Here is a 14,026-nt window from a genome sequence, read left to right on the forward strand (position 1 = left end):
ATGACCTGAGCCGAAATCAAGAGTCGGGTGCTTAACTGACTGAGTCACCCAAGCGTCCCATCTTTTTTAATGTGGCTCTCTTTCAGATAGTCTAATTTGGGGATCTGGGACCTTTTAAAGCTAAAGCAGACTGAGGTTTACAAGCATGTCTTCCTGCATGCCATTCTACTACACGTAGATATTACCAGATCATGCCAGTCAGAGGTACTTCTGTCTCATGCCAAAGGATCTGATGTCCAGGGAAAGGTGGTTAGCTGCCCAGTCATAAGCCAGTGAGTGATGGAGCTCAAATGAAAGACACTGGGGCCACACTTATTTTCACCAGTCCAGACTACTCCTCACCAAGACTCTGCAGAGACTTACATTCCCTATTTGATGCTCATGTATATTGTAGGTAATTTTGACCATGTAGTAAATTTAAAATTCTACACCCACTTTCTCTAGGAGCTTCTTAAGAAGTAGGTGATTATTTACACAACTAGTTTTCAATCAAAGATCATCTGTTGACTTCTTTGTCTTAAAAGTCAGAAAAGTATTGCTTTTCCTCCCTCCATCCCTCCCTACTTTCCCTTCCTTCCTTCCTTCCTTCCTTCCTTCCTTCCTTCCTTCCTTCCTTCCTCTGTATCTCCTATCCCCACTTCCATTTCCCTTGCCCCCATAGGCAGTCATTCTCTCCTGTATTTTTTGTTTGCATGGGCTCTTACATCATTTGTATTTTCTGCTTTGTGCCCCAAAATTTTAGTGAGTGTAAATAGCATGGTGTTGTCAACCTCATTCCATTTCTTATTTTTATCACTAAGTATATGTTCTTAGATCTAGTCATGTCATTACGGATGCATATACCTAATAGTTTGCTTTTAATCACTGTAACAATCCCTGGTGGGCAGTGCTCCATTTTATCTACCTGTTCTCCAGCGGGATGTCCCAATAGACTCCAGTTCTCACTCACCACCAAAAACTGCTTCAATAAACTTCATACTTCAGTGGACATCATCCTAAATGATGATAAGTGAGAGATTAATGAGAGAATTTCTTGAAGATATAATTCCCAGCAGAATAATTTTAGGGTCACAGCGTATAGTGTAATTATTTTAGTTTATTTTTATGAATTACTCTTTAGAATTGCTATACCAGTCTACAGTCCCACCAGCAATGTGTGATGGTTTTTACCTGTCTCAATTCCTATGACATTCTGAGATTTTGTATTTTTCTAATTTTTGCCCGTGTTCCTTTTGTAAGAGATTTTGAGTCTTTTCATTGAAACTAACAGGTTTCTGATTTCAGTGGCAAAATTAATAGCTCTGTTGAGAGACATATAATTTTTCAGTATGTTTTATTCATCTGGATTGCAAAGATTATCCATAAGATAGTCTTCCAATTGCTATTATGGTAAGAAAAAAATTTTGAGGGTCATTATTAAGATGTGAGTAGGCCTTCCCTGCCTCAACACCTGACTCAGTCATATCCCTCTTCTCAACATCATGCTCTTTCCGGTCACATGCTCCTAGCTACCAATCAAAGCCTGGTATAAAACTGACACCCTGCTCTGTGCCATTGAAGTGATTTAACCCTACTCTAATTATCATAGTTTTCACAGGTCATTAGTTTTCTGTTTTTCTGTGCACCTAACTAGCATAGCACAGTGCCACACTGTTAATCTAACTGAATTGTTATTTATTAATTGTTTTGTAAGTATTAAAAGGTGGTCACTTATACATTTAATATTTCCATTTTATCTTACTACAGGAATGCTTTCTAGTTCTGAATTTTTTTTTACATTAAAACCATCTTCCCCATGTTCTAAGATGGAAAATGGCATTTTAGCACAGCTCTGATTTAAGGGCTGGTCAGTTTCAAAATTGCTTCCTGGAAAAATCATGGCTTTGCCTGAAAATGCTTGTGATCTCACCACAATGCTAAGGTGGAGTAACCTTCCAGCCTTGTAAGAGTACTGGTCAGGAACCTTCACTGTCTCAGTGAATTGGTATCTCTCACCACGTCTTTGGCTGGCTTTCAAGTGTGTCTGCCCTCTTTTAGCCGTGTAGATAGAATACAACTCTAGGTTCTTCCTAAGAATCACTAACCTGGAACAGATAGACTGTGTTGATCAAAAAGCTGTATCGAGGAGAGTTGTATTTAAAGAAGATAATTTGAGGAAAACATTTTTTCAGGTCTGTGAAGTTATTTGTGATTCTAGCCATTCCATGTAAATTCTCTGCCTGATACCTTATCTTGTAATTGAAGGAAATGAACTAAGTAATGTCTAAATCCCTGCAGTTCTGTGATATACTATACCAAGTAGTCTCTGTGGGAAGAACCAGCTATATACCTAGTGAACATGGGGGACTCACGACTTTCTTTGTTTCCTCAGGAATGGTCTCCATGACTTGAGCACCCTCATGTCTGTAAAGTCACCAGGGCTTTCACTTTCTTCTCATGTCCAGGTCAGCTGGTTCCCAGTTGCACATATTTATTCTTTTCCATCAGCCTCAGGACCAGATTTTGCTTCCTCTTCTTTTCTAAAGTGTCCCCCATGTCCATACTTTTTTTTTGTGGTTCCCATATCCTTCAGTAATGGTGGCCCAGTGAGATATAGCTTCTATAGCAGTACCTGACAACAAATCATATAGCCTTGATCAGTTTAAAAGTTATGTTCCTGATCTCACTGGGGACCACAATTGAGCAAATCACTCCGTTTCTTTATCCATAATTGAAGCATAATGATAGCTACAGAGTGCCTATGAAAAATAGGTTAATGTCCAAAAAAGTCCCTAGCCCAGAGGTTGGCACATGGTAGGTGTTGAAAAGCAGTACACTGTCATAAGAAATGGAGACACTCGATTTTGACATGAAACTTCAAGAGTTTAATCCCATAGTGAGAATTTTCTCAGTTGTCTTCACTTTAGTCAAAGCCCATGTGAGCAGCTGGTCCGCTGCTGCCATTATTACGTCCAAGAAGAAGTATTTTTCTTACTTTAGCATAGGTTTGCTTCCTGGGATGAGGTGGAAAGATATCACAGAAGTTCATTCTGTGAAACAAAGATGAACTCATTAGTGTAGCCTGTGGTATCTTTGGTGCCATTCCCGCAGTGCATGTCAACTCTCAGTTGTGAGATAAACAGATACAATCTGGAATGCATATTGTACATGATTTAAAGTGCTTACTTTTCCACATTATTTATCTTCTATGAAAACATAAGTGAATGAAATATCATTTTATTATAAATTACTGCTTGCAACTAATAAGCCAGTTAAAATATTTTTTGCTTTCTCACGCATTCGTTTTGTTCTTATTCAAGCATATATTCCAAACTAAAAATTAATATTAAAAGCATATTAATGTAAGCAAAATAAAAGCTTGCCTTTTTAATTAGAGCAAATATGCAACTGCTACTTAGAGCTCCTAATGCAAAATTGCAGTCTCACACATTGTAATGATCAGATCTTTTCCTGCAGTCTTCATGCTGTGGCATTTTAGACAACTTTAGTTCTGTAAAGGGTTGCATATAAAAGCAATGTATTGTTAAAACTTTCAATATACCTCTTGATTTTCATGTACAAATATCTGCCTTGTCCTTGTGAGAAAAAAATAAAATCTGAGTTAGCTTGGAATTCCCGGTTGCAATGAAAAAAAACTCTACATTTAACCTTCTGCTCTTATTATGTTAAGGCTACGACTCATCTCCAAACAAACCTATGACTGAGGTGATGTTTTGGAATAACATCCTGTGTTTTGGTGGCGCATCACTCTTCAGTGACATTCTGAGGTTGCATTGTATTAGCACATGATATTTTCCCCAGTTAATTGATATCCCAGGTTTGTCCAGGGGAAAATCTACAGCTCCCCCAAACATGCTTGACAAGTTATTATATTTACTTTAGTCAAAGCCCGTGTGTGCAATATCCCTCTTGGAGGTGGTCTATTATTGGAGTCCCATATGCTTTTTGTTTGGGAAGAAAGCAGTCACTGTGTCATACTGTTACATGGAGTATTCTTTTTCAGGGATGTTGTTCCCTTGGGGACCATATCAGGCCAGAGTTCCTTAGTCTAATAAGACCTTTGTAACTCTTATTGTATAAGAGTTCTGGGAGGGAAGCAAGAGTTAAACAGAAAATGTAATTCAAGCAACCATATTGGGCCACATGTGGGAAAACATGACTCTTAGTATTGGATTAAAAAAAGGTATTTGTTGTAAAAAGGACTGTGATGCGAAAACATTCAAGGTATTTTCAGTGTAAATGAAGCCTTTTGTGGCACAGGGAACTCGTAATATTTTAACATTTACCTTAGCTACTGAATATGAATAATCTAAACATACACCACACAGAATTGTCTATTCATAAATTTTATAGTTAAGAAAGATATTATTAATTATAGAAGTCCTGTATGGTGATATCTAATCTAAGATTTTCTTGTGTGAGTTTTCCCATCAGTAAAATGATGTTTAATCCATATAAAGATAATGATTATACCAACATTATATACATATCATTACTCAGTAATACAAAAAATACACTCATAAGAATTAATTTAATTGTTATACTTCACCAGTTGAGGACAGACATGCTGATTATGGTCCATAAAGGTAGAATTTTGAAAGTGAATTTTGCACAATGAACACAGAAGCTCTTCAGATTTTGTGGTGATTTCTAATGAAGAGAATTTTAATTTGCACATAGAACTTGTGATACAGAAATCAAAATAAACATTTAATATACTTGACTATTTTGATTAATCATGATAATATAAAATATATTTTCCAAAATGTGAACATTTTACAGTAAAATTTATGACATAATAATGTTTTGAGACTCCTTTTTCTTTTTCTTTTTCTTTTCTTTTTTTTTTGTTGTTGTTAACAGCATATGGTTTCACAGCAACGCATTCTAATTCACGAAGATTCCATGAACCTGCTAAGTCTTTATACCTCTCCCTCTTTGCCCAACATTACCTTGGGACTTCCAGCAGTGCCAGCCCAGCTCAATGTAAGTCATTACACAGCAGCCCAAGTGATATTTTCATAGGGGAGCTCTCTTTCATTTCTTGTATATTTACACTTCAGGGAAACTTGGTAGAGTTCATTTCTCAGAGAATTCATCCACTTCACTCTGAGTTGTGCAGAGACATTCAGTTTCATTTCAAATTAAAGAATTATACTGGTTCACATAATAATATTTATAAAAATAATAACTAACATTTGTATAATGCTTTATAGCTTTTAAAAAAGAAAGTACTCTCCAGACATATTATTTTAGTAGCTCCACACAGCCATTCCATGAAACAGAGATTACAGGCCACAGTTTTACAGAAGAAGCTGAGATTTGGAATATTTAAAATCCCAAGATCACAGAGCCATTAAGTAACATACGTAGGACTCAACCCAGGCCTGTGTTGAGAGCTGTAGCTTCTAAGGCAGGCAGCATAGGTTTATAGAATTTATTTTGTGAATGACTTTATTTTCAGAATTTAAGTTACTGACTCTGTCATACTAAGGGACATATCTGGAAAACCTCTCTGTGAGCAATATTAAATTCTTCCCAGGAGATTCAGAGTGAATCAGTTACTTTAAGTGTCCTGACATCTGAAATAGGATCTTTGGGAGGTACTGTCCTACTAGCAGAAGATAGCAATAATTATTTTATACGTATCCCCAAAATAATATAAAAGATGTGTAAGCTTTACCTGGAAAAATTCATCTGTGATTTGTTGTGTAAATAATACTTAGGCAGAGGTCATGGGATGCATTAGGTTTAAAAAGAAATTTTTTCCAACCCTTGGCACCAGTTTTTTTCAAACTTTAGCAGCACATCTTCCATGGAGTTCCAGCTTGTCAAATTCACATCTTTTACAATAAGCCCACGCCAGGAAATTTTAAAGAGTTGACCATTTTGTGATTAGTTTATCTTCAGAATATAAGACCTGTATACGGTATGCTATTTTATGCACAAGCACACCTACCTAACATTTTTAAATGACAAATTTTATAATTGGGTTCAATACATGTTATAAAATCAATCAAAGAGATACCTGATTATATTTGGCATTTTTACCAAATGTTATCATTTCTCTTACATGATATAGTAATCTTCTACCAGTGAGGAAAAAGCAAAATTTTGTTGTTTTCTATCTGAGGATTGAAGAAGCAAAGCTTAAAAATACTGATTTCAGCTATGCCTTTGAATTTCCACATGAAGCATTAGTAAACAATTGGTTCTAGTGAAAAGAAAAAAAGGAATTAAGAATGAAACTAAATATAAATGTTCATGTATGGTATTCTCACATCTCCACTTATTAAACATTATTTTTCTTCCATTCCTGTTTTTCCTATTCTTCAGATGATAAGCAAATACTAACATAAAAGCTTCTTATGACACATGAGTAGGCATTTCTTTCCACTCTTTTTTGCGTGTTCTAAGTCATTCCTACCAGCTAACACAAACATACACCACTTTTAATGTGGTCAGAGAGAATTTTTTCCCAAAGGACCAAGTAGTAACGCCAGACCATTTAATGTTTCAATGGTAATACAATTTGGTACCGTTGGATGAATAAACCAATGTGGTTTGGATTGAAGTTTCGTTTTTCTTTGCTTCCATTTTGGTGTGGATGAGGCCATCACAATTAATTTTTCAAGTTTAGCATTGCTTTGGCAAAGGGATCTCTTAATATTCCATTTCCCCACTGAATAGTGGGAAATTTTAAGGCAAAGAGGCCAGGAGAAGGAATCACTTCTAGATTAAACATTGTGTTGACTTGCCATGTGACTAAGACAAACCATTTACCTCTTTGTCCTTCAATTTCGCCATCACTGAAAATTGCTTTGCTTCCCTGGTGCACAGCAATTTTGAAAGATGAAACATGAGTTTTGAAAAGAAACATGCCACATAATTTTGAGGTATTAGACTTCTGCTTTTGTAATGCCAAAATGACCTCCATTCATTAAATTCTTTGAATAGGATAATGCATTATTACTATTGATGATATAATTATTATTACCTTATTACTGTGTTATCATACATTTCAAGTTCTTAATAGCATTTTTATTTGATCTAATTTCACTTGTAGTTTATTTTATTAAACAAAAGTATCTGCAGTGTCATTTTCAATATTTAGAGATTTGGGGATCTGTTACAAATTAATATAAAATACATGTTTAAATCAAATTCCTGCATTTTTATACAACTGCTCATTGAGCTGGCTGAAGACTTTTATTTTAAAAATTAAATATTGGAAACCTACAGCTCTGTGAACTTACTAGAGGTCATTAGAGGAATTGTTCCTTCTGCATGAAACTCCAAAACTATAGACAGTCTTATCCCAGCTTCTTTTTTGTTAATGTTTATTTATTTATTTTGAGAGAGGAGGTGGGGGGAAGGGCAGAGAGAGGGAGACAGAGAATCCCAAGTAGGCTCCACTCTGTCAGTACAGAGGCTGATGCGGTGCTGAAACTCACAAACTGTGAGATCATGACCAGAGCCAAAGTCAGACATTTAACAGACTGAGCCACCCAGGGTCTCTTTATCTTCAGCTTCCTCATTGCTAAGATACAGTCACTAGTTCAGCAATTTGAATCGATTTTATGTTTCCAGTATACCTTTTACTTAAACAGTATATTCAAATATTTTAAACATAAACTTCCCAGTTATTAGGCCTGAAATTAGTATTATTATTATTTAATGCTAAAATAATCTTTAAGTTCAGTACAAGGATACTCAATACTAAATTGTCTCCCACGCTTGCACCCTATTTTTATTTCTCCTTTGTTGATGCGGTTAGTTTAGAAAGACATGCCGTTGGGCAAAATAGATGAAGGCGAGTAAGAGGTACACACTTCCAGTTGTAAAATGAAGAACTCACAGGGATGTAAAGTACAGCATAGGGAATATAGTCAATAAGATTGTAATAACTTCATATGGCAACAGAGGTAACTACACTATCATGGTGAGCAGTTCATAATGAGCACTTCAGCGATGTTGAACCACTGTGTTGTACGCCTGAGACTAGTGTAGTGTTGTGTGTGAACTATACTTCAGTTAAAAAAAAAGAAAACACTAGGAGAAAAAAAAGACATCCTATTATACATTTTCCCTACTCAGCCATCAGTAAGATGGGGTTTATTTTGGGTAGGGGAAGGAAGGATTATAGAATAAGAAACTCATCTAATGGTATACAGACCTAATGGATGAAAAAGGATTAACATCTTTATTATTTCTTGACACAGGCTTCGAATTCACTCAAAGAAAAACAGAAGTGTGAGACTCAGACGCTCAGACAAGGCGTTCCTCTGCCTGGGCAGTATGGGGGCAGCATCCCAGCATCTTCAAGCCATCCCCATGTCGCTTTAGAGGGAAAACCCAACAGCAGCCACCAAGCTCTCCTGCAGCATTTGTTACTGAAAGAACAAATGCGACAGCAAAAGCTTCTTGTGACTGGTAATTAATGACACCATCATCTTAGGGCTTTCCTTTATGTGTTCCAATGTAATGCCCCTTTAGCTCAAGACCTATTAAAGAGTTACATTGTCATACAAGGGTCTCCCTGACACTTGGTATTATGGGAAAGGCTACTATTTTCATTTATTTCTCTAGATACATGGTGGGGAAAACACCTCACCTTGTTAAACCTTCATACGTACCAGAGTCGATTACTGGTGAGTCACTGGTGAGATGCATACCTATCTAATGTTCTGGCATTTCTGCCTTCACCCCATACAACCTAGGTTTCTTCTGTTGTTTGCCCAGCAGAATCACTAGTTTCACCAAATGTCTCATATATCTATTTTCTGTGGCTTTTTGTTCTTTTATAAAGCAAAATTGTATGTGTGTGTGTTACATATTTTTTTTTCAGGCGGAGTTCCCTTACATCCTCAGTCTCCATTGGCAACAAAAGAGAGAATTTCACCTGGCATTAGAGGTACCCACAAATTACCCCGTCACAGACCCCTGAATCGAACCCAGTCCGCACCTTTGCCTCAGAGCACATTGGCTCAGCTGGTCATTCAGCAGCAACACCAGCAATTCTTGGAGAAGCAGAAGCAATACCAGCAGCAGATCCACATGAACAAAGTAAGCCCCCAAGCCGCAGTCAAAATGTCATAACCACCAATGGGGGAATTTGGGGTTCTCTTCACTGATCGGGGCACATGAGAGGAGAATGTTGGGATCTATCCATCACAGTCAAAAGGAGATCGCCATCATAGCCCTCAGGGACAGCATCACAGTATCAGTATTTTCACCATGACTACAGTCACAGGATGCTTATGGCAAAATTGAGATTATGGATTAGTAAGGGCTTTCATGATTGAAGCCCTATCTTAATACATAAGCACACACAGGCACCTGTGTGCAGAGCCCCATTTTCTGGTATTGTAGAAAAGGCCTGAGGCAGAGTTGAATGTGGTGGATCGACAGCTCAAAAAGTTTGCACAGGTGCAGGCAGATATGACAAGGTTAGCCAACAGAGTATGTCTCAGCAACTTGTATGTATCCATGTTGCATTTATTTTTTAGTATGCCCCACTTCATTCCAAACAATGTTTGAAGCAATTTCTCAGAAATATGTGGTAATTTTCTGGCAGCCTTATTGTGGCCAAAATGGAAAGCTGATGTATGTATCACACCACATCCTTAGGAGCTCTCCTGCTGAGGCAACCACAAAGAAACAGTGATTACAATATGACAATATCAGACAGGCCAGGCCAGTAACATTTTCAGTGAATTCATAAGCAAAACTGGTCTTCCCAGCTTTGTCACTACCGTCTGCTATGAGTTTCCAAAGCAGAGTCTTCTTCTTCCTGGACAGTGTTTTGGTCCTGGATGTCATAATTCTACCCAGTCTCCACTGTTACTGTATCACCTACAAGTATCATGGAGAGAGGTTTTATATTAAGAATGACATTCTGTTTACTGATAGGTAGCTAAAAAGTGGCTTACTGTTTAAAAGTTTTATTGTATCATGATGTAAACAAAGCAAAACCTCCTGGGCAAAGATCAAATCATCTTTGTAATAGCATGTAGGAGAAAGGGGGTCTTTATCATGTGCTCACTTACCATGTGTTTATTGCAGGTAGGGTAGGGCGAGAGTTTTTCTCTTCTCTTTGGCCTCCAGCTTAATAAGGCAGAGCCATGAAGGAAACACAGGCTGAATACCATACTACTGAACAGAAATTCCTCCAGCCCAGCCCTTTGCTGCTTTCAAAGATGATGTATATGTGTGTGGGATTGGGGAAATAGGACCAGGGGATAGATGGCGGTGGTAACTACCTTTCCTGCCATCTTTCATTCTACTGCAGACTATATTTCACTATATTGCTTATTACTCTTTATATATCATCAGATTGATGCCTGTTTCGTTGCTACCACATTTCTCTAAATTTATCAAATTATTTTGTATCAAATCAGTCTCACTGGAGGCAATCAACTTCCTTCTTGTGTAGTGACGGAGTACTTTTGATTTAAGAGTATATGTCTGCTATATTATGGTAGAGTTCAGTTTGTTTGTTTTGTGGTCTCTCAGCACTACTTATAACTACTGGGAATTCCTGAAAAATTGTCCAGTGACCAGTGAGGAAAAATTTATGCAGAAAGAAAGATTGGGAATCCTACATTTTGCCTCATAATATTTTGATCTGGAATTAGGTTCGTTAGATTCCTGTTAATACTTTTAAGATTATTTGGGAATACATTTTTCATGACCTAGAGATGCTGGTGTTTCAGACTCAGTGGTATGCTAATAACAGAATCTTTATATTTTAGTATCACACTTGAGATTTTGACAGGCGGATGCTAACCTCAGTCACATGGAAGAAACTAAGATGAAAAGCAGGCATTTGCATTTGAGCAATGAGAAGAGCAAATCTTATCAGAGACCTTCTCCCATGTGGAGCTGATTCCTTGGAATCTGTTAAGAATTCTTCCCAAAATTAGAAACAAACCTATACTCTCAGGTACATGTTTGTACAGTGGTTTGACTATTAAATCTTGTCTTAATTAGGCAAAATGAAGTCCAGAAAACTTCAAAGTACAAAGCTGATCTTTATATATTAACCCCTCTCAGCTTGGGTGTTTAGATTACTCAAGCAGGTCTCCAGTTGGCTTTTCTCCAAGTATGTATTCCATATGTTTGATCAAATGGCATATGCACATTGGGTATTCTCCAGATTTTGAAAATATTTCACCTGCCCTCAATTGTGTGAGGGAACAGAGAAGAATCTTAAAGAAGAAAATATTGAATCTCTGACCTATTCTGAAGTATTCACAATAGAACCATCAAGAAATGAATTGCTACTGTTCTCCCTTCCCCAGGAGGTGATGAAAACATTTATTTCACATTATGTGAGGGCCATAACTGAGATGCCAAAAACCAATGCGTTTGTGTATAATTATATATTTATGTGTATTCTAACCATTTTGAATACCCATTAATGAGAAATAACCACAAAAAAATTTAATTTATGTCATTTTTCTTTCCTGTTACAATGGATGAATCTATATTGAATCCATTCAAACTGGAGCCAAATAGTTGGCATCATAAAAATGTCCCTGCTCTTGAGGTACTTATGGTAGTAGGAAATACATGCTCACATAAAGACACTGGTATACAGATACCCTGTTTGAAAATGTCCTTTTCTTTTGCTCCTTCAACTTTTTTTTTTAAGATTTAGAGAAGCAAAAATGCAGTGACAACAAAAGAAAAAATAAGTGTATTTGTCTCTAAACCTATAGCATATTAAATATGATTGTCCTTCCTGGCATGAAATTTTTTTTAATGTTTATTTATTTATTTTTGAGAGAGAGAGAGGGATGGCAGAGAGAGAGGGAGAGAGAATCCTAAGCAGGCTGTGCACTGTTAGTGTAGAGCCCAGTGCAGGGCTTGAACCCACCAACCGTGAGATGATGACCTGAGCTGAAACCAAGAGTTGGATGCTTAACCGACTGAGCCACCCAGGTGCCCTGCTGGTATTATTTTTTTTTTATTTTTATGTTTTTTAATTTTAATTTTGAGAGAGAGAGAGCAAGAGAGCACGAGAGCAAGTGGGGGAGGGACAGAGGGAGAGGGAAACAGGATTGAAAGTAGGCTCTAGGCTCTGAGCTGTCAGCACAGAACCTGATGTGGGGCTTGAACTCACATACTAGGAGATCATAACCTAAGCCAAAGTCCACACTCAACCGACTGAGCCACCCAGGTGACCCTCCCCCTAGTATGAAATTTTTAATGATGTAATTGAATTGCTAATCATCATTAGAAGTCAAAGCAAATCTATATTTTTCAGAGTTTATATAATAATTGACTTATTAAATTTGGAAAGCTTTGTCGTATCTTACTATTATTTGAATCAACCATTTATGAAAGCCGTCATTCCTGCTTACTATAATCATACTAAATAACTTACCTACCCATTGCTTGATACTTAAATGACATTTACATGGGAATTTGTGTGTCATAAGGATTATTTGTCTCATACAATTATGGTGTAAGTACTTAATTGCTTACTAGAAATATCCCTGGAATGGGTATATACAGTATTTGTATTGTTATAGCTACAAAATGGGGCAAGGTAGAAATGTAAGTGGAAAACCTGTCAGAATGATTTGTCTTTATACTCATCAGGTTGAATATTTTATTTTCACTGTAGGTATTTTGAGAAGTTTAACCATAAAAAAAATCATGGTTTACACTATTTGTTCTTTTGTTTTCTTGAGACATTTAAAGTATTCAGGAATGCATTAAACAATTTCTGTTGCTAAGGTATAGTACATTCATGAAACAATGACTTGTGGGCATTTTTTAAAAACCAAGATTCTTTATGCTAGTATCAAAAGAAGATTGATGTTGGGGCACGTAGGTAGTTCGGTCGGTTAAGCACCCAATTTTGGCTCAGGTCATGATCTTGTGTTTTGTGAGTTTGAGCCCCGCATCAGGCTCTCTGCTGTCAGCATGGAGCCTTCTTTGGATCCTCTGTACCCCTTTTTGTCCCTCCCCCTGCTTGTGCCCATGTGTGGGTGCTCTCCCTCTCAAAAATGAACGTTTAGGGGCGCCTGGGTGGCGCAGTCGGTTAAGCGTCCGACTTCAGCCAGGTCACGATCTCGCGGTCCGGGAGTTCGAGCCCCGTGTCAGGCTCTGGGCTGATGGCTCAGAGTCTGGAGCCTGTTTCCGATTCTGAGTCTCCCTCTCTCTCTGCCCCTCCCCCGTTCATGCTCTGTCTCTCTCTGTCCCAAAAATAAATAAAACGTTGAAAAAAAATTTAAAAAAAAATGAACGTTTAAAAAAAAAAGAGGATTGATGCTTTGCCAGGTATCTTTTGTTTATTTACTGAAAGATAAAAATGGTTTCCAAAGCAAAATTTTCCCCATAAATAAAAAAAGGCAAACAAAAAAGTAAGAGGGTATTGGCAATTTTCTTCTGGGATCATTTTAAATTTGAATCTTGCCGCAGATTTTTCTGTTAAAAAAAAGACTATGATTAATGAAAACAAAACACACTGCAGGTTTTTTTATGATTTTTGAAGGAATATACCAATCACTGCCTAATTAATAGAAGGGCAAATCTCTAGTTGTAACACTATCTGAATGATACACAGGAATTTTCCTGAGTGTCTTCAGGCATTTTTGTTGTGAGATAATCTGGTCTTGACCTCTGCCCCCTGCCCAATGGCATTATTCTTTAAATTGTTTCTCTGTTATAGTATGTATAGGATAGCATTGATGCACACTGAATAATTTCTATTTTAATTAGAATTGTTCTAATACCTATGTTTTTCATATTTATTCTATCAAAACCACATGAGCAGAAAATTTAAGAAATTTCTTTCTTCATTCAGTACTTATTTGAATGAAATACCAATTTATTATGCATTTATCCATTTAGCAACTCATTGAATTCTTGCTTTGTGCCAGACACTATTTTAATCACTAAGAAAATAACATTCAGAGTCCTCATGGAGCTTAAAGTATGGGGAGCAAGGGAGTGAATTATTCAGTAAACGGTAATACGATGTGTTATGTACTAGGATAGGGAACATGAGGAA

The 14,026-nt window shown here is 37.0% G+C and overlaps 1 protein-coding gene across 8 annotated transcripts in view; it reads left to right on the forward strand.

Moving 5' to 3' along the window:
- HDAC9 (histone deacetylase 9) overlaps positions 1 to 14,026 on the forward strand; it is a 939,997-nt gene that overhangs the window by 539,338 nt on the left and 386,633 nt on the right. For all 8 annotated transcript variants that reach the window (XM_043589049.1, XM_043589043.1, XM_043589047.1 and 5 more), the window contains 3 exons: positions 4,864 to 4,986; positions 8,223 to 8,433; positions 8,849 to 9,066. In XM_043589049.1, coding sequence (XP_043444984.1) covers positions 4,864 to 4,986; positions 8,223 to 8,433; positions 8,849 to 9,066 — 552 coding nt within the window. The remainder of the gene's footprint in view (positions 1 to 4,863; positions 4,987 to 8,222; positions 8,434 to 8,848; positions 9,067 to 14,026) is intronic.

This window comes from Prionailurus bengalensis, chromosome A2 (genome assembly GCF_016509475.1).
Source record: "Prionailurus bengalensis isolate Pbe53 chromosome A2, Fcat_Pben_1.1_paternal_pri, whole genome shotgun sequence".
NCBI classification, from domain to species: Eukaryota; Metazoa; Chordata; class Mammalia; order Carnivora; family Felidae; genus Prionailurus; species Prionailurus bengalensis.